General features: G+C 36.9%; 2 protein-coding genes across 2 annotated transcripts; both read right to left on the bottom strand.

The window, feature by feature from the left end:
• Positions 1 to 2166: 2166 nt before the first annotated feature.
• On the bottom strand, positions 2167 to 13038 carry LOC119779647 (cytosolic non-specific dipeptidase-like). The gene is made up of 12 exons (XM_038279377.1): positions 12902 to 13038; positions 11952 to 12017; positions 10490 to 10633; positions 10180 to 10342; positions 8022 to 8110; positions 4805 to 5005; positions 4620 to 4704; positions 4377 to 4537; positions 4135 to 4299; positions 2824 to 2965; positions 2505 to 2652; positions 2167 to 2351 (listed from the first exon to the last, which is right to left on the bottom strand). The coding sequence occupies exons 2-12, from the start codon at positions 12009 to 12011 to the stop codon at positions 2285 to 2287; spliced, it is 1425 nt and encodes a 474-aa protein (XP_038135305.1). The 5' UTR covers positions 12012 to 12017; positions 12902 to 13038; the 3' UTR covers positions 2167 to 2284.
• A 2366-nt stretch (positions 13039 to 15404) lies between these two features.
• Positions 15405 to 26297, bottom strand: LOC119779674 (cytosolic non-specific dipeptidase-like). Its single transcript, XM_038279430.1, has 11 exons — positions 26155 to 26297; positions 25704 to 25847; positions 25454 to 25616; positions 21008 to 21096; positions 19632 to 19832; positions 19408 to 19492; positions 19164 to 19324; positions 18921 to 19085; positions 16062 to 16206; positions 15733 to 15880; positions 15405 to 15649 (listed from the first exon to the last, which is right to left on the bottom strand). The coding sequence occupies exons 1-11, from the start codon at positions 26212 to 26214 to the stop codon at positions 15583 to 15585; spliced, it is 1428 nt and encodes a 475-aa protein (XP_038135358.1). The 5' UTR covers positions 26215 to 26297; the 3' UTR covers positions 15405 to 15582.
• Between the last annotated feature and the right edge of the window lie 1326 nt (positions 26298 to 27623).

The following is a 27623-nucleotide window of genomic DNA, read 5'->3' as shown; positions in this document are numbered from 1 at the left end:
CTGAAGGGTCCATAAAAAATTTTAAAACAGCCATTTAATCTATACTTTAAGTTTTGTCAAGGTTGATCTACACTTAATATATACGCTAAAAAAATCTTTAATACAAAATAGCAAATATAAATATATAATAATAATCATACACTCTTCTGAGTTTTGCAATAATCTAGATAATAATTCTTCATGCTTAATAATGATAATAATAATGGGTGGATGCCCTACCAGTGTTATATTTAAAAGTATTTTTGTTTTTCTTGAAATGTCTAATTTTCATCACTCAGTAAGAGGTTGTGTATTGATTATTCGAGATCATTTATCAATTTGGCAACATATGTGGATAGTGATCTAATTTTAATAGTTGAACTTTATTGATCTCACATTGGAGAAATTTACCTCTGCATTTAACCCATTCCCTCGGGGATGGGATCATGCCATCATGGGGCACATAGGGAGCAATCAGGGTTAGGGGTCTTGCTCAGAGAGCCAGAGTGGCAGTCTGTGGGAGTGGGTTCCTTACTCACAACCTCAAGATCCCAAGCTTTATGCCCTAACCAGTAGGGCTCCACTCCCCCTCCTCTAGCCTTGTTTTGAATCACCAGGAAGTGTGCAACTTGAACTCATAATGGACTCCACTTTTAAATTACTGATTATAGTCAAATCTGAGGTTGGAATTTACTGGAAACATTAACACAGAGCTAATAATAAAAAAAAATCTTATTAAAACACGTAGGGAGGGATAAAGTTGTCAAATTAATTAATTGACAGCCTCTAACGGGGCACTTTGAATAGTTGCTGTGAGTTTACAGATGAGCGGCTATAAGTTCTTTTCCAGAAAGTTATAACATATTTCTGACAGGTTTTTATACTAAAATGAATTTGTAATGTGGCTTAGTCATTACTTTGAAAAGGCGTAAAGGAAACAGAGCAGATGAAAAAGCTGGAAGAACTTGTTTTAGATTGGATCAGCCCAGCTGTCCAAACTAACTGGCTTAAAGTTCTGTAGGGTATATGGTCATGAATTATGTGAAATATGCAAAAAATAAAATTTATAAATAGCCACTATTATATATAGTAAATCATATATTGCCATATGTCACATAAACAATAGTCCGGTGTCCCAAATAGGAAAGTAGATTAATATCCACTGCAACTGCAATCATTTATTCTGATTCTAGGATCTATCAATAAAATTACATTTAACTGTCGGGATAGACTTGCATGAAATTTTAATTAACAAAAAACATGAGCAAAATTTCAGACCTAAATTATCAAAATACCTTCAGTTAATGAGCTGCCAGTGTGGGTCCTTAGGCACGACCCTTCACGCTAATGCCTGCTTTTAAGTTGCTTTGGATAAAAGCGTCTGCTAAGTGCATAAACATAGACATCAAAAGACAACTTGGAGGACTATTACTGCAATAGTCAACTTGGAGGACTGGTGAGATACCCTTTAAATCCTGGAATAGAGACATACAGAGGTAAAGGGTTTACCCATGTGGAAAAAAGGGGCATTAGAAAGATGGCGTACATTACTGTAGTGAAGACTAAGGAGGCTTTTGATACAGGCTTCCTTCCTGCAGGTATGAATAGGAGATTTTTACATTGGCTGTAGACAGGCATAGCAGGATATTGGAAAATTATAGACAAAAGGAGATTAAAAAAAAAAAAAAAATTACAACAACCTCCGGCAAATATATCATTATTATATGATATAAAGTGGATGAGACTAATGAGGTCTAGTTAAGTCCCTTCAAAGGAAGATCAACAAAACCAATGTCAAAAACCACACTCATGGTTACAAAGGATAAGGAAAGTCATCAAAATACACCTAAAGGCCAAAATAATAACCAATTATATTTAGTTAGAAGTGTGCAACAATGTGAAGCACACATCAAGTTCATGCACGTGGAGGGATTTTTTTATTTATTTTGGAAGAATGTGCATTTCTTTGTAATCCCTAACATTAAGAGTAAAAAAATTTGTCTGAGAAAGTTACAGTTTGAAGGAACTGTGCTGTCCAATCAGCAGGACATGAAAAATAAGATCGCTCCCTACTGGTCAGAGGTGAAATCAACATTATAATAAAGCCAAGTTTAACCTGGAGACATCTGATAGATATATATTGTTCAATTCATCCTTTGGCTTTTAAATAAACTGGAGAAGACAGAGTAGGAAAGAAAACAGTTGTTTATTGTCGAAGGTCTACAGAAAGCTTTTATTTTGAAAGTAAAAATAGTACCAAAGGATTGCTGCTGAGAGAGGAAGCATTTTTAAGACATAAAGCAGATCATTCCAGCTGTGAAACTTCATGGAAGTAGGCACCCAGCATCTTGATTCCTTGGATGTAGTTTGATCTGAAAAATGTAGAAAGAAAATTTAAAAGAACATAAGAATGGTTTAATTGTGCAAAATGCTAAAGCTTAAGTTTTTCTAAATCTTTAAGCTTTTGCTTTTCTATATTTTTGTTTTATGTTTCTTTAATTTAATTTTTTAAATCGAAGACAAACCTGTTGATTTTTTCATTTTGGGAGTGAGCTCCATCATCAGAGGATCCAACAGGGAGCAGCATGACGTTGCGGCCTGTTGCCTCCTGGAAGGTCAGCGTGACCGGAATGCTGCCACCCTCACGGGTCAGGTCCGGTTCCACTCCGAAGACTAGAATTAAGCAGGGGGAGAAAGTTAATAGTCATATGACAGAAGAGACAAACTAATATTTTTTGGCATTTTTATATACATTTTACAAAGATAGCCAGAGTGGATAGTTGTCATCACTTTTATGTGTTGGTATATTTAGCATTATGAGTGAACATAAAGCTTTAAACAAACCTGTCTTCATGGCCTTTCGACCAGCCATGTAGTGAGGGTGGTTGAAGTCAGACACCCAGGCTTTGGCCCCGTGGCCCATCGTTACTTTCAGTCTGTTTGGACTTTCCAGATCAGCAAACTTCTTCTGCACATAGTCCACCACCTTAATAATGATAACAATAAAATTATTCTGCTGTCTTTAATACCCAAACTAAATAATGACAAACTGTAGTTGGTTTATATTATGTCCCATTGTTCAGTCTAATGCAGGATCCATCCATCTCAACGAGACTCAGGCAAAGGAAATGTTAAATAGTTTTAATGGGAACCTATAGTAATTTTACATTTTTACTGATCAAGAACCTGTTGGCATAATAAATACACGGCTATTAGCTGTTTTTAAGAAGAAATAGAAAAAGACAGGATGGGAAGAGAAAGGGTAGGAAGGACAGCAGAAAGCAGAAAGAGAGGGGGGAAAATAAGGAAGGTGGGTAGAAAAAAAAATAAAAAATTAAGAAGGTTAAAAAAAAAAGCATAAAGGAAAGCAGGCATAAAAGAAGGGCGGGATGGAGAAAAAAAAGAAAAATTTAGAAAAGGAGAATGAAGAAAAGATTGGGAATTGCAAGGAAGTTGGGGAGGAAATTAAGAAAAAGGATGATAGGAGAAACAAAAGCATTGGGTAAAAAAAAGAAAAACTTGCAGACAAATGGAAAGACAGAATGAGGCAAGAGAAAAAAAAAATGAAATCTAACAATAAGTAGAAAGAAAGCTAAGAATTGAAGGAATGCAAAACTATAGAAATGTTGAAAAAATAGAAAAGTTGAAAAGTAGAGGGAAAAAATAACAGAAACAAGAATCGTAGAAAGGAAGTTACAAAAAGAAGGGATAGAAGAAAGGAAGAAAACAAGGATAAGACAAAAACAGAAGTAAAATAGGCAAGATGAAAGTAGAAAAGGGAGGAATGGAACGATAGGGAGATAATGCACGCTTAAGAAATAAGATAAAGGAAGGAAGCAAAGGGAAAAAAAGCAAAACAGGAAGGAAACGATTAAAAGAAAGCAAGCAGGAGGGAAGATTGGAAAGGAATGGTTATCTGTTTACTTTCATCCTACTCTCAGGCTTCTTGCAAAGATTCATATTACCACATATTATTAACATTACTGTATGACATCAGGGGTCTTACTATAAATAACCATTTTCTGGGATAATACTGATGTCTATTAAATCTTGCCCTGAAATAAATCAATCTGCTCTGAATTCATATATGCCTTAGTCAGCATGTTGTGATGATGAACTTTTCAACATGAAGCTTCCACCATGCTTAGCAATTACCTGTTTCTCTACAACTTTGGGGTCCATGTCAGGGACGAGGCGGATGGAGAACTTGCCAATGACTTTGCGGGGGATGACAGTCTTAGCTCCAGCTTCAGAAAAAGCTCCCTCAATGCCATGCAGAGAAAGAGATGGATACCTCCAGCGATGCATCAGGATTTTCTCCTATGATTAAAAACAAATATCAATAGACCCAAGTTGGCTCAGCAGTGAATAAAATAAATGTTACAATCTTTACTCACCTTGCTATCGTGCAGCAGCTTTCCAACCCCCACGTCTTTGCAGTACTCAGACAGGTCAAAATCAATCTTCTCATACAGCTTTGTCTCCTCGTCTGTTAAAGGAGCAACGCTATCGTACATCCCAGGAATCAAAATCTTTCCCTTTCTGTCGACCAGAGAGCCTGTAAGGGAATATAGAACGTCAACATTGACAAAAAAAAATAAGACCTTTAATCAGTTAGTTTGCCCATAATGTCAACTTACCCATGAGCGCAATAAGATCAGTCATGGCCTCATGAACCGAGCCACCAAAGACGCCTGAGTGAAGGTCTTTTTGGCCGCATTCAACCTGTAGTTCAAATGAAAATATGGAACATTTGTAAAAAAAAAAATACATTATCTCAGATAAAATGTTTTGTTTTTTTCTTCATCCAATCAGGCTAATTCACCTCTAAGAAGAAGTAGCAGATTCCTCTCAGGCCGTAGGTAATGCATGGTTTGGTCTTACCCAACCAGTAGTTGTCAGAGATGCAGACATAATCCACATCTTTGAAAAACGTATCTTTTCGGGAAAACACCAGATCATCCAGGCCCTCCGAGCCAGATTCCTCCATCCCCTCAAAGCAGAACTTGATGTTAATGGGAAGATCCTATAGAAGAGAAAGACAAAAGGTTCTGTGAGGAAGTGTTGCCACCTTGGAGAGTTCCTCCTTAAGTCACAAACAGAAGATCAGATGTTGATAGAAGAGTAATGGTTACATCATTTACTTTAAGTTTATCCATGTCTTAATACAATGAAGCAGCTCTGGAACATCACACTGCCACCACCGTGCTCCATTGTTGGTCCAAAGCTCTTTTCCTGAACTCTTATTAGTTTTATGCCCTATTTATTTAAAAAAATCACTTTTTCTAAAAACTACCACTTTTATCTCGACAATCAACAAATTCATTGGCTTTGAGAACATTGAGATGTTTAGTCAGAAATATATAAAAAAAAATAAAAATAATGAGTGTGTTTTTAATCAGGGGTTGTTTTCTTCTTGGATCTCTCCTACTGATGCACATTTTGCTCGGTCTCCTTCCCGTAGTTAAATCATCAGTGCTGACCTTAACTAAAGCAGGTGAGGTCTGCAGGGCCAGACCAGCTCACAAAGTTCTCTCTCTCCCAGGTGAAAACCTGTCCATTCCAGTCTGGTAACACCATGTTTCACACAAGATCTACAAAATATTCTCAGCCACTACATCGAAGGGAGCAGTTAAATTAAGTCCTGGGATCACATGGCTCTGTCACTCTTTAGCTTACAGGATGTAATAAAACTACCTTGACAGCACATATTCTGTGTCGTAAAGTCATTTAAGCACGTCTCAAAAATTTCAAGGACAAGCCTCATCTAAAAAAGCTTTTAGGTGGCTGTAAAACACCAAGACAACCATAGTTAAAGGTAATGAGTATACATTTTCCAAATATACTTGGATCCTGCGAAAAATAGTGGATTACCTCTGTATTAATATGCAGCAGTTATCAGTTTTTGCCTGTTGATCACTGGTTAAAGGTCTGTTTTTGCTTTTTTGTCAACATTAAATGTTTCAGATCCTCAGGCACTTTAAGATCAAAGAAATAAAATGACATTGCAGGGCTGAAATTGTGATTTTATTATGAAGGGATAAACGCTGTTTAATCAACTGGATTATACGTAATAATGGAACCCCATTTGTTAGATCATTAATTTTATGTAAAATATGGAAATTCACCAGCAATGCTTATATTTTAATATCTATAGTAACTGCAAGTAAGCTGTAACAAAGAGGGAATACTCTTCATTCCCTTTGTGTGTTTGAAAAAAAAAGAAAATAGAAATTATGTTTGAGTGTACACTTTATGCCCACAAGGTGGCAGTGTGTGAATTAAAGAACATTGCTAATGTATATAGCTAATATACAGTTGAAACCTACAAATATGTACAAAAAGATTGAATGTTTAATGGCTAAAAAGTTGAATTGGTTTAGCTTGGAACACATCTTAACTGTCTGAGAGAGCAATTATTCTAGTTATAAAAAATGGATTAAAAAAAACTAAATAGTCTTAAAATCTTATCTCAATATTTTTTGGTACTAACATGATACAGATAAAACTGATGATAAATCTCTCTTCATTAACATTCATTAATAAGTTTGTCTTAGGCAACTGTACAGATGTGACTGCTTGCCACAGCAAACATTGCCCCAAACTTACACATATGGCTCATAAAAAAAAAATTAAATAGGGTTGTTCAGGACACCAGTTACTTAAAGAAGCATGATTTATCAATTAACATCCCGTGGAAACATTTAATCGTATTCTTCAAATTTGCAAATGCACAAATAGAAAAAAGTAATTGAAAAAGTAATTAAAAAGTAAAAATTTAAATATATATTTTTTAAATCATTGCTAGTTATAATTTATTATTTAAACAATATATCAAATTGCTAGCATTACTAGAAATGCATCATGAAAAATCTCCACCGCTAGCACGGTTCCTCGCCTCCGGGAATTACGCAAGCAAAAATGGCGGCGCCCGTAACATTCAGGAACTTGTGTGCCTGGATAGCATCCTCTGCCCAAATTTCAATGAAAGCCTCGGTCTCTGCATCATCCCAGGCTGCACTACGCTCTTTTGATGCCATTTAGTGTTAATAACCTGAGAATAAGTTCATGTTGTGAACAGTTGATGAGATCTGTGAATTGCAAACATGCCGTAAAACCTGTGAAATGAGTCAGCTGACTGTAAATAGGAGATTTCTGCTTGACATCTGTTTACATTTCCCATCTGCTCATGCACTCTTTGTCATCAGAGAACCGAGCCAAAGCTGAATTATGCAGAGTCCTACTGTTGAACTAGTACTAGATTTAGGTTCTGGTTGTGTCTGGCACGATCCACTTCAGTTGCGTTCCATTTACACTCAAAAGTTATCTGTTGGCACAGTTTCAAAAGAGTAGTGGAAATGGGGTATAACTTTGCTCCTACAAGAATACCTAAACGTATGCAGACATGTTAAGCCATGCCATACAGTAGATGGTCACTCAAAGCTTAAGTGTGCAAACAGCCATCCGATGACGGACCATCAAAACTAACAGGCATGTCCTGCTATCGGTTTTGTCACTTTAAATAACTGCACAGAGCACAGGTAAATGTTGGTTGAAACCTGCTACCTTGGTATTCAAACAACGCTTCAATCAGTACCTATCAAAGTTGTTACTTTCAGCCAGAACAATACCGCACCCAAATCACAATGCCACATAATTTGCTTTTTTGGAGAAAACAAAGTAGGAAAGAGAAACCAAAACTGTGAATATAACATTATCTTCTCTTCAGTTGGTGTTTTGCATGACAGGTTGTGGAGAAATAAGGTGTCACACAATGAACAAATGCAGCTACAGCTTTTTTACAACCACAAGCTTTAAACAAACTGTGAACAATTGAGAAGTGGACAAAAAAAAATCTCAAATCCAAATAAGATCCCTAGAAGTTTTGTGATTGTAAAAGGAGGAATGTTGGCTACGAAGGAAGATGCGGGTCAGCACTTTAAGCAATGGTAAAAAAAAACAACATACATTTTGTTAGATTACGACATCAAATAATGATTCTTGTCCCTACCTAAACAAATCTGTTAAAACAAAAACTGTACCTGCTTGATCTTTTGGTACGCCTCAATGCAGTTAAACCAGGCCAGCACCGGCCCCTTGTCATCAGTGGATCCTCTTCCATACAGTTTACCTACGAACAGAAACCTCAGTATAGCCTTTACTTTTGTCATTGCTCCTGAAATGTGAAGTTTTACATCACTAAATATAAGGTCCATTGCACATTTTATGCTCTTGACTGAACCATAGTGTAGAAATCAGGGGGCAACACAGCCAGTACTCCGGCTTAAATATCCTTTTTATACTGTAGCTTAAAACTGAGTCATTTGTGATGAGACAAGAAGATGGTTGTCACAGAGAAGGATAAAGACAGCTGAGCATGTAGGAATAAGAAAAGGAAGTGAAAGAATGTTTTCAGTCACCTGATTGTTACCAAATAACACACAAAAGAATTAAAGCTTCAGCATTAGTTGTATGTCAATGGTTAAACTTCACCATGTTTGAGTGAAAACGAAACCCTGAGATTCCAACGTGTCCCAGCGGACATCAAATGAAGCTACGGATCCTGCAGAGAGCGGTGAAAAAGTGGTTCCTACCAAACATTAGGCAAAAAAAAAAAAAAAAGATTGAATTTGTTGATGTGAAAAAAAAGGAGGGGTTCCGGTTTCTATTCCCGGCCAGGGGTCTTTCAGCATAGAGTTTGCATGTTAACCCTGAGCATGTTTGGGTTCTCTCCGGGTATTCCAGCTTCCTCCCACAGTCCAAAACCATGACTGTTAATGGGCTTCTCTAAATTCTCCTTAAGAGAAAAGTGTGTGTGTGAATGGTTGTTTGTCCTGTTTGTCTCTGTGTTACCCCGCCTCTCGCCCGTAGACAGCTGGAGATGGGCACCAGCACCCCTCGCGACCCCGCTTGGGATAAATGTGACGGAAAATGGATTGATGGATGAAAAAAAAAAAGAGCTACACAAACCAAATTGGTGATAGATAAATAACCATCTATTACGATTAATTGTGACTGATAACATTTTTTTTTTAGTAAGGCACACTCTGGCCCCAATCACTGCCCGACCTCTGGAATCCAGAAAACCCTTAAATTGATTCTGTGTGAAAAAATTAAGTAGGCTGTAAGTTAGCAGATCATATTCAGATGTAAAGAAAAAGGGCTGCTTCTCTGCATTCAGTCCTAAGCAAATTTCCATATTGGATGGAATCATGGATTTTAAAAATTCTAAATGAGAAGATCCAGCTGATTGGTCCTGGGCTTTAGAGTCATAGCATAACAGAATACCCATATCTGAACTGGGCCAAACACACCCAATTAATAAGGTCCGTTTTTATTATATTATAAAAAAATATAATAAAAACGATGTACATCGACCTTAACTGAATTGTTCATTATAAAAAAAAATAAAAAAGTTTTTAAAAAGTTTTAAAAGAATCCAAAATGGCTGCAGATAGCAGAATAAGGCTTGGTCGGATAGACGGGTGGAAAAGAATTCAGACACCACCATCAAAGCATTTTAATTGGATTATCCCTCATTTGTTTATTAAAGCTATTGTGGTCTGGTGTTTAAATTTCTTTGATAGCTCTTAGACAGGCCAAAAACAACAGAAAGATTAGCACATATCACAGAACTGTGATCATAACACCTCACCAGCTCTTAATTTTAAAAATCTCTTCAAACTGACCCCTGGCATTTCCAGATAAGAAACTGCAGACTACTCAGAAAATAAAGTTAACTAAAATGAACTTTGATTGTGTGCAGCCATCTACGATATGATTGCTTCTACAAAGGCTGATAAAAAACACAAAGATCACCAAAATGTAAAGTTGGTTTTGAGAAACTGTAATAAAAACAGCCACTTTAAACCTTACCAGACATTACGGTTTGGAGCATTTAAGGCCTTAAATGGTGAAAATCAAGCTTTTAAAAATCCAATGCTTTGATAACAACTTACGGTATGGTGGAACTTTGATAATACTGCAGTCTGATCACATCAATAAGACACTGATGCTTTTTATCAGTCAGATAAGATATTACATGTCTGCAAAGCACTGTCATGCTAAGAGAGACTGAAAACAGAAACTATTAACTCACCTTTTTAGGTTTAGTCTTACACTAGAGTTGTTGCATTTTCAGCTCCTCTGACTTTTCATATCATGTTTCAAAACGCTGAGAAGTAGCTCCTGTGCTCTTACCATCTTTCTCCACCAGAGTGAACGGCTCCGTGTCCCACCCGTCATCCAGCTGGGCAGGCTGAACATCCAGGTGACCGTAAATGCACACCGTCTTCTTGGCCGGGACTGAGCCCAGATGGCCCAGAATGATAGGAGGGAGAGGGATCTCCTCTCCAGAGGGGAGCTGCACATTGAAATAAATAATTATAATAATAATAACTGTGCTCGTTATTGGATGCTTTTAATGAAAAAAAGACTCTATCTAAAGAAATATACTTATTTTCCTACATTTTGCTTAGAATTTGATACAACATATGTCTAACAGAGCCACCTTTTGTTTGCCAATGTCCACCAGCTCCACTGTCCCTCCCAGCTTCTCGATATCTTTGGCTGCCATCTCCATCATCTTCTTGATCTCCCCCCGCTTCTCCGGCCAAGCAGACACACTCTGCACACCGACCCATTCTGCAAGGCGCTGATTGGGATAAATAAAGAAAAAAAAACTCAAATCTACTCAGAGGCTTCTCAGTCCTACATAATAAAAAAAAGAAAAACAGCCGCTGGAGAGTTAAGCTTCAGCTAAAGTTCAAAAACCGGTTTTGCATTAACAAGGCTTGATGAATGGCAGCAAGTGAAAGTGTTTCAGTTACAATACAGAAATTTTAATCTTTTTTTTAGGATCACAAAGGCCCGCTATGGTATGACTTTTCATTTTAGGAGGAAGAAAATATTTAATCTTTGTTTTTGAGAGCTTGGGGGTCCCTGATAATCAGACTAATCAGAATCATGTCATCTGTTACCAGTAGAGATTAATTCTGCTGATTCCTCAACTAAAACTGGACAAGGTTTTCTATATTGTGAAATTATGAGATGAAAACTACTAAATGATCAATTCCTACGTTAGACTAAAGTTTTATTTTAATAAATTAAAACAAATTTCTACTAGTTTTTATAGAAATGTGTCTGCTCTATCACTACTTTCTTCAGAAAGAACATCTAGACAACTCATAGGAAACATGATATTAACTGCTTTTAGAAGGCAGGTCTGTCCGTCTTGGTATTTAACAATGTTGTAACTATGGGACAGTCTGCATCTTGGTGAAAGAGGTATATTTTGTTTGCTAAATCATCATTATTCACTCTCCACTTTATCTAAAAATCTGTTGTTATCAAACATGTCGTATGTTTTCAAAAAGAAACTGTGAAGCATCAAGTTTCACAGCAATAGACATGTTTTTACCTGCATATGTGCACCCTGACTGCTCAATCTTGTTTCTTACACACTTAACATCATATCAATTATTACCCATGGGTAAACCAGATTCATTCGCATTTTACTGTTCAAACACAAATGGCTTAACTGCACATTATTGTCCCAATGTAACGGATGAAAAAGTTAAATTCCTGTGAATAAGAAATGCAAAAAGTGTATTTACTCAATAAACAATGTGTCTGCACATACACTCATCACAATTGTTTTTGCACAAGGTATTAAGACAAGGTATAAGAAAAAAAAGGAATTTATCTCTTTTATTGCAAGCAGTGTTTTCAAGCCAACTATAGTCCAAAATAGAATGGTTTTAAAACCACAAAAAGGGCTCATGTGCTCCAAACTCAAATTAATGCTCAAGTATTTCAAAGTATTTTTACATTTGAACATTTTTAAAGAAATGGTTTGTCAGCTAAAATAGTGGTTTGTTGCCTGAAGGCAAAATCATTTTAGGATCACAAAGTTTTAGTTTTTTTTCCCTAAAAGAAAATCTGGCTCTTATATGAACCTGAATTAATCATACCTTCACATAGAGGTCCTGGTTTTCGTCCACATACTTGAAAAGTGTTGGTAGGTGAGCCATGTTTTCCTGAGGACACCAACAGAAGGTTTAACAATACAGATTAGTATGAATCTTTGACCCAGAGCTGTTATATGGCAGGACAAAGGCCACACCCCCCACTACAGACATGCTGACTTTGCATGAGCCTCCTGAGTCATGTGAGAAAGTACATTTAAATAAATCTGCTTTTCACATACATATTAAATTGAAACCAAATAGAAGCAAGAAAAATAACAAATTGAAAACAGTTTGGTTTGCATTTATATTCACCCACAACATGAATTTAGTAAAAATCTGCAGACTGTGTGCACCCCAAAAAAATCTCACCCTTTATGTAAAAAGGGGGAAAGAAAGACAGCAGTGTTAAAAAAATAAATAAGTCATGTTACATTTGGAGTCGGCACAAATAAGATAATTATACTTTTTGGTCAACTATTTCCTAAAAGGTTTAGAAAACTCAGAACTACAAATCAATCAGAACAAAGCATCCACAGGGTGGTGGGAGCATCATGCTGTGGGGAGGCTGATTTTAAGCAAAAACATCAATGCTGGTGCTAAAATAAAGTGCAATCTCGTTAGAAAATGTGTCAAAAGATTTCAGTTAGCCACTCCAATAAGAAAGAACCGATAAACTGACACTATAGCTATAATTACTCATTTAAATATGAAGACCTGTATTTGGACAACAGTAACTGAAACTCGTGTGTTTAAACGCTGGTGGGATATGAATCTGAAACTAAACAGGTAAATTATATTTCCGCAGGCTGTCATTTAAGCTAACAGAGCCAAATGCTATCAGGCTTAGAGTTGCTACATTTATTGTTTTAGCTAGAAACAGCTTCGATTGACACAAATAGCGAAGGTGCAATTTAAGACAGTTTACCGGCTTTGAAAGAGTATATCAATATTACCTGTGCTAGCTAAACGGTCCTCTTTTATCAGAGCTCCTGTTCTTACTTGGCAGAGCAGCTGCAAGACTCTCTGCTGTGACTCGTTGAACTAGTACGTAAGCGCTACCGCCATATTGTGAGTGGCGACTTTATCCAGGAAATAAACGCATGCTTGGAAATAGGGTTCAATCTGCAGGTTAAAAGGTTGGAGTAGTTTTTAAATTACCAAAATCCTCATTTTATGTTTAATTATATTTACCACTTTGACCAAAACAAACAATGTATGAAAAATAAATTATGACAGTATCATATGAAACAGTTTACTCAAATGTACTAATTGAACTATATTTTTCTTTAATGACAAATTACCAGTTGCCCTTTGATGTACTTAACAAATTATATAAAACCTGTACACAATCTTGCTAAATGACTGCATATATGTTAGCAATTTAAAAGTAGTCCAGTTATTTAAAGAATGAACCAGGGGTAGATGCCTCTCCCCAGCATTCGACCCATTCCAGTTCGCTTACTGACGAAACCTCTCCCCTGAAGATGCAATAGTGCTCTTCAGAGTCTAGCACACCTGGAGAAGAAGAACACCCATGTGTGGATGCTGTTCCTGAACTTCAGTACCATCATCCCACAGCATCTGGTGGGTAAACTGGAACACCTGGCCTTCAATACACCCATCTGCAATTGGCTGTTAGACTTCCTCACAAACAGACCTCAGTCAGTCAGTCAGTGCGTCCCTCAAGGCTGAATCCTTCTCCCACACTGTTTACATTTAATTGCTGCTGCACTTTAAGAAATGGAAATGTCATTAGAGCTGGAAAAAAATGTGTTTTGTATACACCCTGTGTAGACAAAATGACAATAAAAGTTGTATTAGTCTATAATGTTAATATTGTGCTTATATGCATTTATGCGGGCAGATATTTACAATACCACCAGCAAATATACTGCTCAAATGGAAAGAAAGTGCTAGTGTAGTTAATCAATAAACCAGTAATTGCAAGTGCTGTTGGTATTTACTTTTTGCTAAATTTTAATATAATATATTGGTAAAAAAAAATGTAAACTTTATTTTTAACCAGAAGCAATGTTATTGAAAAGAAAGGATCCTGAAATATATATTAAAAGGAGATTCATGATTTTATTTGATTGAATATTTTATTTCATTTTTATTTATCAATGAATCAAAAGTGAAAGAAATTGGCACCTGATCAAATAGTAATGATACACATGTGTCTCAATAGAAATAATGCCTCTCACAATATGGCAACTGTTTACTGGCCAGTCAGCATGTGAGGTGCTTTTCCTTACGATTTTTTGCTCTTGGTATCCATTTAGATTGAGCTGATTTCAGAGTAATTTATGTTGATGTCAAAGTGTTCTCGTTTGCTACTGTCAAGGCAAGTTTATTTAATACACCACACTGCAGGATGAAAGTGCTGTACATGGGAAAAAAAAGGAAAAGTACATTGCAAATTTCCATTCTTAATGAACATGAATAAAAAAAATAAAAATACTTATTTAAATTAGATTATATTAAAAGCATTAATAATAAAATGATTGATAAAATAAATTCAAGTTGGACTGAAAACCCAACTAATTGTCTTTAGATTGTAATAAAAAGGTACTCTTAACAAATACATTTTATAATCAGTTTAAAACAATTTAAACTTTCAATGCATTCATTGTTTTCTTTGAGCTTATTCTAGATTAGGTTCTATCCAGGGGACAACATGAGCCGGGGCCCCTATTGACCTGGTCTTGGCCCCTTTACTTAAGACATAATACAAAATAAAATTGATATGTTGATATACATTTGAACGGAAACTGTAAGTTACTGTTCCCTTGCACAAATGTATTTTTTATTTACAGGCTGACTTTAACAGTGATTTAAAAATTAAGATGTTGAATTACTGCTTCATTCATATTTAAATAGGATCATCATTTCCATGTGCTCAGTCAGGGTCTACAGAGCCATGTGTAGTTCTTTTGGTTTTTTTTTTTATCTGTTACTCTGTTTCCACACAGGGATTTATAGACTAACAGAAATATTTTCAAGTTTACTTTCAGAGATATGAGGAGACAATGTAACTGCTGATGGGCAATATGATTTTTAAAAAATATAAAATAAAAGTGTAAAGTACCAAGAAGACGTAGTAGTTAATTGCTTAAATAAATTGAGAAAAAAAAGCCTATCACCAGTAGCTGCAAGGCACCTAGTCTTTCAGGTAATGTTTATCAAAGAAACAGTTTCTAATTTTTAGACTTTTTGATAACCAAGCATATAGCATATATTTTTGTTAAATAATATTTTATTATTTATTTTATCCATTCAAAGAGACTAATATGGGTCAATGGAAATTGAAACTCACCTCAAGTGGGAGCAAAAAAAAAAGAAACTGGCTTCAGTTGAAATACGATGATAAATTAGTTTCAATAAAAAACATAGTAAAAGAGATCATTGTAATAAGGGGAAAACGACTCTTTAAGAGAATTTAAAAAATGCTTTAAATGTGTTTTAAAGTTATATTTATTTGGCAACACTAAACAGATCCAATATACTATGCTGTCCTTTTTGTCAGAATTCAGCATGAGCACATTAAAAGATGGAAAAATACCTCATCCCAAGTGCGTTATATTAAAACATGTATTATAGAAGTGACTGATCAACAGTGGACATGCTTAAGAGTTCATTCCAGCTGTGAGACCTCATGGAAGTATGCACCAAGCATCTTGATTCCCTGAATGTAGTTTGATCTGAAGAAGTTGGATAAAGAACACAGATTTTCTGAAAAACTGAACAGCTGTTGAATGGAGAAACAAATGATAATATGGCATACCTGTTGATTTTTTCATTTTGGGAATGAGCTCCATCATCTGAAGAGCCAACAGGGAGCAGCATGACGTTCCGACCTGTCGCCTCCTGGAAAGTCAGGGTGACCGGAATACTGCCGCCTTCACGAGTCAGGTCCGGCTCAATGCCGAATACTTGGAAAACATTTAAATACATTTAAATAAAATGTCTTTGACTGCAGTTTTATTCAAGAATGTTGACATGTTTTATGTTGTATGCTATTTTCATTGGCATGACCCTAATTCTTTCATCCTCAATCCATCAAAAAATTATTCATGCTAACAAACTGTAGAGTTTTAAATTAAGACAATATACCTGTCTTAATTGCTTTTCGACCAGCCATATAGTGTGGGTGGTTGAAATCAGACACCCAGGCTTTGGCTCCTTCACCAAAGCTGTACACCTTCATTTTATTAGGACTTCCTAATTCAGCAAATTTCTTTTGTACATGGTCGATCACCTAAAAGAAAGAAGAAAAGAGAGATAAAAAAAAAAACAACAAAACAGATTTAATGTTTGTTGTTTTTGATCATTAAATCATCAATCATCATTAAATTCTAAATCCACAACAAACTGAAGCTAGTTTATGTGATCCATTGCTTCAAAGTACAGCCTACCAGCCCCTTACAGCCAATCAAACTGCTGGTCAACAATGGCACAAACCTGGTCAAACAAAATACTTTCCTATTTGTTTTTTGTGTTTTTTTTTCCCATGACATTTTCACTGACTTTTAAGATATTCTTAAAATAGTATTTGGCTTTTTTTTTTTTTTGCCTTAAAGGTATAGTGAAGGATGTTATTTTTCCGGGTGGATCATCAAAAATAAATGGTCCTCCTAATTGTCAATCATCCTGGTCATACCTTTACATAAGGCCGTTCTACGTGCTTGTCCCCATTTTCACTTACCGGTGGTTAGTCTGACATAGTGGAAAAATTGCAAATCTTCTTTTGGAAAGTTAGCTTGTATGAGTGATGCAAAGAGCAACTTTTAAACAGAGCGAGCACGAGGAGAAATGGGCTTGGGCACACTCTCACATGCATTATATAGGCGCTCCCTCTTGGGAGCGGGTACAAAGTTGTGCATGTGTATTTTATCTATTTTTTTGTGAAATTTAAAAAATTTGTGAAAATCCTCCACTATACTTTTATCAGCAAGCAGGATTACAAACCTACAAAGACTTTCACACAAACGCAAACCCTTGCACATCCATATAGTTTGGCTAAAAAAATTGTTGTATTTCACATACAGGTGCTGGTCATAAAATTAGAATATCATGAAAAAGTAGATTGATTTCAGTAATTCCATTTAAAAAGTGAAACTTGTATATTATATTCATACATTACATACAAACTCATATATTTCAGATGTTTATTTTGTTTAATTTTGATGATTACAAATGACAACAAATGAAAATCTCAAATTCATCATATCAGAAAATTAGAATATTACTGAAGACCAATAAAAACAAAGGATTTATAGAAATGTTGGCCAACTGAAAAGTATGAACATGAAAAGTATGAGCATGTACAGCACTCAGTATTTAGTTGGGCCTCCTTTGGCCTGTATTACTGCAGCAATGCGGCGTGGCATGGAGTCGATCAGTCTGTGGCACTGCTCAGGTGTTATGATAGCCCAGGTTGCTCTAATAGTGGCTTTTAGCTCTTCTGAATTGTTGGGTCTGGTGTATTGCATCTTCTTCTTCACAATACCCCATAGATTTTCTATGGGGTTAAGGTCAGGAGAGTTTGCTGGCCAATTAAGAACAGGGATACCATGGTCCTTCAACCAGGTACTGGTAGCTTTGGCACTGTGTGCAGGTGCCAAGTCCTGTTGGAAAATGAAATCTGCATCTCCAAAAAGTTGGTCAGCTGCAGGAAGCATGAAGTGCTCTAAAACTTCCTGGTATGTGGCTGCGTTGACCCTGGACCTCAGAAAACACAATGGACCAACACCAGCAGATGACATGGCACCCCAAACCATCACTGACTGTGGAAACTTTACACTGGACTTCAAGCAACGTGGATGAAGTGCCTCTCTTCTTTTCCTCCAGACTCTGGGACCTTGATTTCCAAAGGAAATGCAAAATTTACTTTCATCAGAGAACATGACTTTGGACCACTCACCAGCAGTCCAGTCCTGTTTCTCTTTAGACGCTTCTGACGCTGTCTGTGGTTCAAGAGTGGCTTGACACAAGGAATGCGACAGCAGAAACCCATGTCTTTCATACGTCTGTGTGTGGTGGTTCTTAAAGCACTCACTCCAGCTGCAGTCCACTCTTTGTGAATCTCCCCCACATTTTTGAAGGGGTTTTGTTTCACAATCCTCTCCAGGGTGCGGTTATCTCTCTTGCTTGTACACTTTTTTCGACCACATCTTTTCCTTCCCTTCGCCTCTCTATTAATGTGCTTGGACACTGAGCTCTGTGAACAGCCAGCCTCTTTAGCGATGACCTTTTGTGTCTTGCCCTCCTTGTGCAAGGTGTCGATGGTCGTCTTTTGGACAACTGTCAAGTCAGCAGTCTTCCCCATGATTGTGTAGCCTATAGAACTAGACTGAAAGACCATTTAAAGGCTTTTGCAGGTGGTTTGAGTTAATTAGCTGATTAGAGTGTGGCACCAGGGGCCATCAATTTTGAACCTTTTCACAATATTCTAATTTTCTGATATGATGAATTTGAGATTTTCATTTGTTGTCATTTGTAATCATCAAAATTAAACAAAATAAACATCTGAAATATATGAGTTTGTATGTAATGTATGAATATAATATACAAGTTTCACTTTTTAAATGGAATTACTGAAATCAATCTACTTTTTCATGATATTCTAATTTTATGACCAGCACCTGTAAAGAATGATAATTTTCCTAGTATTACTGTCAAAAAATACAGACAAAAATTTCTAGATGATGAAAAGAGAAATGAATGGGCACAAAAGGATAAAGAATTGAAGAGCCCCTTTTAATGTGTTAAAAAAAAATCTTAGGAGAACATATAGAAAGACTCAGATTTTTCCAATAACTATTTAAAACCCTTCCAATACAATTCATGTTTAAAATTGGCTAAAACTTAAGAAATGAAAAAAAAAAGGACAGATGTTCGAGAAGTCAACAGTTAAAGATTTATACTAAGAAACCCAGCAATTAGTTCATGTTCAGTTAAAGGTACTTTTACCTGCTTTTCCACCAATTTGGGGTCCATGTCAGGGACGAGGCGGATGGAGAACTTGCCAATGACTTTGCGTGGGATGACAGTCTTGAATCCAGTTTCTGAGAAAGCCCCTTCTATGCCATGCAGAGAAAGAGATGGATATCTCCAGCGATGCATCAGGATTTGCTCCTAAAATGGGAAAAATTACAAAATCCGAATGGTGCTGACTAAAGCAACACTTTTCCAAGTAATTAAAGGTTTATTTACCTTAGTATCATGCAGCAGCTTCCCAGCTCCTGCATCTTTGCAGTACTCAGACAGGTCAAATTCAATCTTTTCATAAAGTCTTTTCTCATCGTCTGTAAGAGGAGCTACACTGTCGTACATCCCAGGAATTAAAATCTTTCCCTTTCTGTCAACCAGAGAGCCTGAGAAGGAAGAAAGGATGAAAGTTAAAATTCTTTAGTGGGATAATCACTCATTGCTCTTCTCAACAGTAATCTCTAATTACCCATGAGCGCGATGAGATCAGGCATTGCCTCATAGATCGAGCCACCAAACACACCTGAGTGAAGGTCTTTTTCACTGCACTCAACCTTCACAAGGAAAGATAAAAAGCATATGAGAAAAAAAACCAACACTGTGAAAAAAGACCCAACATTAAATAAACCTGAATTTGTTCAGGCATTTCAATATTTAGACTGAAACGAGGACTTGGTGGCAGCAGAACTTCACCTCTATGAAAAAAGCGCAGATCCCTCTCAAGCCGTAGGTGATGCATGGCTTTGTCTTCCCAAGCCAGTAGTTGTCTGAGATGCAAACATAATCCACGTCTTTGAAAAACGAATCTTTTCGAGAAAACACAAGTTCATCCAACCCTTCAGAATCGGATTCCTCCATCCCTTCAAGGCAGAACTTGATGTTGATGGGAAGCTCCTAAAATAGAATATAATATAGCATATACAGCTCAGTTTTGGAAGAATTTTGCTGTTTGAATACCCAAAACATCTCGCCACTGTATGACAAATAGAAATGTGCATAGTTACTTTTCAACTAAGAAAAACCACTTGCATGCTCCATTACGGTAGATCCTTATTTAGATTTAAAGTCAGACGGTAGCAACATAATCTAAACACCCCAATGTGACTTCAAAGCATTGGTTGGACTTAAAAATGGACAGCACAGTCAATTATGACAGATTATTGCACTGCTTCACACAATTTTAGCAAGGGGAAAAATGAACAACTTCAAAGAATTGGAGGTCATCAGTATAAATATCCAAACATATAGAAAATATTTCAGCTACAATAAGAACGCAAGGATGGGTTGATGGCAATAAAGAGTTTTCTATTTACTATTTGGAGGGGTTTGAATTATTATGTATTCTAGGTTTTTAATAGAATGAGCTAAAACTATTTATTTTCTGTTTATATGCAGCTCTGCTCCTGCCATCATTATCACTCATTATTTTCACCTGTGCAGCTCTACCCCTTCTCCTCTACCACCTGCTCCCCTGCTTATTTAACCAGACCTCAAACCAGTTGCTGTTGCCAGATTATTTAAAAGCATACCAGTAAGAATTCTAGAGTTTCTGTTCCTGCTGCTGATTAAGTTCCTGCTTGCTTTCTTAATACATTTGTTATTGGCGTCTGGTTGGATTTTGGGTCTTCGGTCTAGTTTGTCACAGAGGCAATCTTCTTTATTGAACAGAAATAGCAATAAATACATTTGAAAGGAGTGTGGATCATTTGGGGCTCAACCAGATGAAAGTTGAGGAAATTTTGTCAATTAAAATATGAGACCACTTAGAAATGTTACACGTAGGGTCTCTTCCTATCATTTAACCCAGATCAAATATTTATTGCACAATTGAAGAAATACATTAAAATCTTTACTTTGGGAAAACCCAAGTAGATAGAACCTTAATGGCAACTTCTAAAACCCACAATAGCCTAAATTAAACTACAATTAATTGCCCCCATCGCAGTTCAATGTTTTAAGTTTTTATAGCTTTGTTTCATTTTTGCTACAGAAAACAATAACTGACAAAATCCACTAACATATAAGCAACTAGATGAACAAATTCTGTAGAATGGCAATGAAACGTTTACCTGTTGGATCTTCTGATAGGCCTCAATGCAGTTAAACCAGGCCAACACTGGACCCTTATCATCAGTTGATCCTCTCCCATACAGTTTACCTACAAAGATATAACTCAGTTTTACAAACGTTAAAATTGATAATTCAGTCTATTATCTCTTTAAACAAATAATTAAGACCAATAATGCATGTTGACATAAACTACTGCTTGAATTAGAACAGACCTTTCATCTTGTTAAATCCCTGTTTTCTTCCATCACTCATCTTACCATAAAATTATGCAGCCAAACTGAGGAAACTGAACAACATCTACCTTTTCCCTGGCGGTTTGATATGTAGTTTATGTTTTGATGTATTTATCTACTTGCCTTTGCTGTGAGACATTTTATAGGAATGATGGAGGAGTCTGTGGCTAATCTTTAATTGAAAATGTTACTTGAACCATTGATGCACCATTGGAGTTTAAAGTATAACCAGGCAGAAAGGGAAGAAGGAATTTCACTGATGGCATAACTTGGCCATTCAGATGGTGAGCTGGACTCATTCTTTGAGAATATAAGAGTTCTTAACCACATTCTGAACAGCTACATTAACTACAAATGATAGCACTGTCCCCACAAACTTGTAGGACTGGCACATCTACCTGATAAACCAAAGCTATCTTACAGGCCTTTAGCCACAGTGCTATCATTTTGGATGGCTGCAGTGCATGAAGGTGACAGACTATTCCTGAATAGGGACTCAGACTACCTTTGTTTAAAGTTTAACCTTTTTTCCCCCAAAATTAGGCTCACTAGTTGGTTATTTTGGAAGGCTACACTGCATGGAAATGCTTTTGCTTTTACTTTCAACAAACAAGCTTAGTTCTTCTTTTCTCACCATTTGATTTGAAATGTTAAAGGGATTGACAATCAGTCCAGATCTTTCTTAACCACATTATTTCTCTGAAGAACAAGTTCCCCTCTGTCCTTCGAGTTTTAGAAAATGCTTTAGACTGTTTTAGATTTCTTATTTGATGATTTATTTGCACAACGAATTTTACTAATTGTGTTGTTGTTTTTTTATAATCACCTTTATTTGCAATTGTACATAAAAAAAATATCCTTTACATTTAACCCATCCCTAGGAATGGGCTCGTTTTATAGTGCCTTTGAGAGCCATTGGGGGCTAGCTGCTAGGGGGAGAGGCAGCCTAGTGGTTAGGGCATTGCGGTTGGAATCTAGAGGTTCTGAGTTCAAGCCCCACTCCCACAGACTGCCACTCTGGCTCCCTGAGCAAGACCCTTAACCCCACACTGCTGCCCAGGCACCGCACAATGCTTCCCAAGGGGATGAGTTACATGCAGAGAGTTAATTTCGTTGCTTTGTACTTGTGACACTGTTTTGACCATAAAAGTTGAATTCTATTCTATTCTATTGGCCTCTGCTCAGGGACCCAGATTTCCAGTCTGTGTTCCAAACTGGGGATCTTGCAGCCTCTCCAGGATCCAAACACTCTGGGCCGGATTTATCAAGATCCAATTTTGCGTGCAGTAATTTGCGCTCGCAAACTGGAATTTTGCGCGAGGGGCTGAACCATGGTTTGCGGGTGATTTAACAAGAGTGATTGCGTAACTGGTGGAAGGTGCAAAACTGTTGGAGACGCCCTATTTAAATGATGGTTTTGCGCGTTTTGTGGTTTGCGGCAAAGTAGTTTGTAGTTTGTACAAACTAGTGCATTAAGAAATTTAAATCTTACAGTGACCCCCAACAAAAAAAAAAAAATAAGTAAATATATATATATATATATATATATTTATAAATTGGCAACCTTTATTCCCTAAGGTGGTATGTGCTGCAGTAAAAAAAAACCAAAAAAAAAAACAAAACAGGTGTTTTGTATTGGCCTGTGACTGTGGATGAGATCCCCGCAGCATTGGCACGTTGCTCCACAGGCGCAGGGGGAGAACCCCGACCCCGTCGGACAGCACTTCTGAAAAAACGAGATTAGGAGATCCCAGCTCTCGCTGCAACCGTACGCTGGAATGACCCAAATGCAAAAAAGTGCAACGTTGCAAGGAGTTTTGTGATATCTGGTATTGCGTGGGTCCTCCTTGTGGCTGGCTCCAAATCTATTCGGAGTTCCCCCAAAAGCTCCAAAATGGCAATGCTGGATAAACTATATGTTTTGATGATCGTTTCCTCGTTCATTGCAAAAATATTCACACGGAGTGAAAAAATGCGTTTTCTGCATCTCCTTGCTTCATTTCCATGTCTCCTTCTTGCGACAATAACCGCTGCCATGTGTGCGCAATTACGCATACAGACCATTTGCACCTTCTTTTGAAACGTGTTAAATATAGAGTCAGATACCGTTAGCAAAATTGCGTTCAAGTTTGATAAATCACTTTGCGAGTGCTAAATTAATATATTTACATGTTCTCCTCCCACTAGACGCACTTTAGCGTGTAAACGCCCCATATTGCATATTCATTGCAGACATGGGCGGATCTACAGGGGGGCAAGGGGGGGCAGCTGACCCCCCAATATAGAGCCTTGCCCCCCCAGCTGCCCCCCTAACTTTGATGATCCAAAAGCTGTACCTGTAAAAACAACCTGCCACTATGTTCACAGGCTTCTCAAAACAATACATTTACCAAAAGGTTGCAATTTAGTTTTTTATTTTTAATGTATTATTTGCCACCGTCCCTCAAATACTTAGCTACGCCCCTGATTCAAACGTGCAGAGCGCAGTTCGCGCTCAGTCTGTCTGACACACACAGTCTGCAGCGTCGCGGTGGCTCTGTAGTGTGCAAACCAACTGGAGAGACTGAGCTGTCCCAGGGCATCTGAAGGTGAAGTGACTTTTACCAGGTGTAGTTTAAACACACGTTTCACTTAAAAGTTACATTTGTAGTCAATATCTGCTAAAGACGATTAGCAAAAACAGCGAGTGTGTCGGTCAAATCCTTCCCTCGGGATTTGTAAGAGCACTCTTCCCTTTGATTAATGTTAAGAAAAAAACAGCTTAATAAAAAAATACAAAATATTTTTTGTATCCATAACGTTAACTGATTTACTGATGGTAACCGTTATGCCGCCGTTACGTTACAACACGCAGGCTACAGTGTTGATTTGATTAGCTGAGCAGTCCTATAAATCCAATTCCTCTCAGATATCGCAGCAATGAAACCAGGTTATAACTGGGGAAATAACAAATACAATAGAATTAAGTAGTCTAAACATAACTGGCGTGTGAATGTGATAAATCTTTCTCATTTATATTTGTTATATAGGCTATACTACAATACCTATATATATATATATATATATATATATATATATATATATATATATATATATATATATATAGGTATTGTAGTATATGCTACTTAACTTATAAGTTCCATGGCCCTACAGTGTAGGCTAATGAAATACAAGGATAACCAGAGGTTTTCACATATTGACTTTTGCATGCAAATATTACTTCATAGGCCTAGCCATGAAAAGGAAGGCTAAAAGTGGGGATATAACCAGCTTTTTTGCAAAGAAAATTCCAACAAGTACACAAGAGGAAGAGCGCAAGGGAAATGAGGGAGAAGGCAGTAAACTGGAGAGCCCAGGAGGGTCAGTGCAGGAAAAGACTGAAGGAGACACAGAAATAAGTGACGAAGAAGAGGAAATACATGAAGGAGACACAGAAATGAGTGAAGGAAATGAGGAAATAAGTGCTTGTAGTCCACTGCATCTTGGACACAATTAATATAACAAATAAATTAAAGGGATTTTGCTTGTTAGACTTACTTTTTAAAAGATGCAGTTTTTTTTTTGTTCGATCACTGCACTTTGCTTATTCTGTTGTGAATTTAAAAGAAAAACTTTGTAGTGTGTAAGGGCATGATTAAACAACAACTACTGTAGTTTAAAAGTGTTTTGTGTTTATTTGGTTAAAGCAGCTCACATATAAGGATTCCCATGTACCGTCTACTTCTGCCACCCTGCCAAGACCTCTTGCCACCCCTTTGCCCCCCCATGTAAAATTTTCTAGATCCGCCACTGATTGCAGAAAAAGTACTAAATGGATCAGAGGCGCTATTTAGCACGTTTTAAAGACCAAATGCTTTTAGCACGCTGTTGATAGATCAGTTTGTACATTTTTTTAGCGTGCGCAGTGAAATAGCTCACGTTTTAATACACGCAAACCTTTGATAGATCCGGCCCTCTATCCACAGTAAAACTAATCAACCATCCATGTAGTAATGATTTAATGGGGAGTTCTCACCTGTTTGCTTGATTGTAAATCAAGGTGTGGTGTTTTTCAGTGAGGCAGTGATAATAGATCTGCCATTTGGCAGTTGACTGACTTTAAGGCTCCTCTTGCACGTTCTTTCTAAAAGTGGCTAAACCTGACTAGTGATATTTTGCGCATAAGAAAGTTCAGCCCTGCCCTGGACAAAAACACAAAGCTTTTGCTCTTACCATCTTTCTCCACCAGAGTGAAAGGCTCAGTGTCCCAGCCGTCCTTCATTTGAGCAGGCTGGACATCCAGGTGACCGTAAATGCACACAGTCTTCTTGGCAGGATCTGAACCCAAATAGCCCAGGAGGATAGGAGGGAGAGGGATCTCCTCACCAGAGGGAAGCTACAGGAAGGAACATTGCTTAGCTGAAGTTTGTGGTTAAAAACTTAAGTAAAAATAAATAAATAAATTAAAAAAAAAAACTTGTACCTTTTGTGTGCCATTGTCCACAAGCTCCACTGTCCCCCCCAGCCTCTCTATGTCTTTTGCTGCCATTTCCATCATCTTCCTGATCTCGCTGCGCTTCTCGGGCCAAACAGACACACTTTGGACCCCGACCCATTCTGCCAGTCGCTAGTTAGAGGAAATTCAAACATCTTCTAAAAGTATATTTTAACTACTTATGGAAAATTATTTGAATTGTTCCAAATAAGTTCTACTCCAGGTAAACGGACCTCTCTAAGTATAAATGCAGTAAATGGCAACAAACCAGAAGCTAATTAGTTAAAGGATGCTTTCTTATTGCATATTTAAAGTTATCAAGTAAAATTTAACTAATTTAACTTTAACTAATTTAATTAATTTAACCTCATTTTTAAATTACTGAATGAGAAGGAAATCACACTAAAGTACATACGAATCTTCTTTACATCAATCCTACCTGCACATAAAGGTCTTGGTGTTCCTCCACATACTTAAACAGTTCTGGAAGATGAGCCATTTTGGCCAATAAGCGTAAAAAAGCAGTTAACTGGCAGCAAGTCAGCAGCTTAGTCTAGTCTGTACTATTATAAAGGAAGTCAAAGGCCACGCCCTCTGCAAACCTGCCCTCTGCGGCTGTATTTATAGCTCCATTGCCATGTACTTAGAGGTATGTAGAGTATGTTTGGAAAAAAGTTCTTTTTTTCATATTTTTGTTTTGTTTTAGAAGACTCAGAATTTAGAAAATGTGTGTTTATAAGCTCAGTGTTTTTAAGTAAGATCTACAAGGAGTCCTGGGCTGTGTAGATCCTTTCAGTTCTTTACTCCAACAATAAAACATGTTGAGAATCCAGATTTTCTACCAGTGGCACATTTCAAGAAACAGACTTCCTAAATTTACAATTTGTGTATAACCACATGTGACTCGTCCCATGTGACAAACACAAGGCACTAAAGTGAATTGAAAGTTTTCTGTTGGATTAGTCAAATACTCTCTGGAGGAGGATATAAGAATGTCTGAACGGCTGGATCAAAAGAATGGTTGATCAACAGAAGCATATGTGATATCTCTACAGGATATATACCTTGATCTTAACAGTTTCAATATATGAACAATTTCTATATAGTTTTAACCTTAAAAACTTCCATCCTCATACTGACTGCATACCTATTGTCACTCATGAGCAATATTCCTTTCTCTCAATGTGCAATAACACATGCCAACTACTGTGTAGCCTGTTTAATTTTCACTTATTTATATGGTGAGTACAGTTCTGCAGTACAAGTGCAATAATCCAAGTCAACTACTGTGTAGTCTTTCCTTAGCTCTCTACTGTGCAGGTATTTTTATATCTAAGGGAAACATATTCCAGGACATTACAACTTTTTTCAATTCAATTCAGTTTATTTATATAGCGCCAATTCACAACACAAGTCATCTCAAGGCTTTTTTATGCTTTTTTTTTTTACTATATACACTCTTTATATTGTCTGTTGTGTTTTTATCTTTAATGGCTTCTTTATTTAACTCTTTGCACTCTATATAAACTATACCAGAATTTTTCTGAAGGAGTAATCCCAAGGGTTGTGCTTGAGGTTGGCAGAGTTGTGATAAAATATCTTTAGAAATTTCCCCAAAAAGCCCATTTTTATAATTTAATTATTAAATTAGGTATTTTAAGTTTGATGATAACATCTTTCAGATTACATCTAAGTGTTTAATGATCTACACCTCAGGTCTTCGACACTGGGGTTGCAAACCTATTGGAAGGAGGTCTTCAACAGGGGGTCCACAGAGGTATTGCATGGGGGTCGTGAAAGTTTTGGTTGAATAGACTTTTTTAAAATATTTCCCCCCTGCAATTTTTTCCACTTATTGTAATGAATTTAAATAGACATTAACATTAATTCAACACACTGTAGTAAACA

Source organism: Cyprinodon tularosa, unplaced genomic scaffold (genome assembly GCF_016077235.1).
Source record: "Cyprinodon tularosa strain WSP-4 unplaced genomic scaffold, ASM1607723v1 ctg15, whole genome shotgun sequence".
Taxonomy (NCBI): domain Eukaryota; kingdom Metazoa; phylum Chordata; class Actinopteri; order Cyprinodontiformes; family Cyprinodontidae; genus Cyprinodon; species Cyprinodon tularosa.
This window is presented reverse-complemented; position numbering and strand designations above follow the sequence as displayed.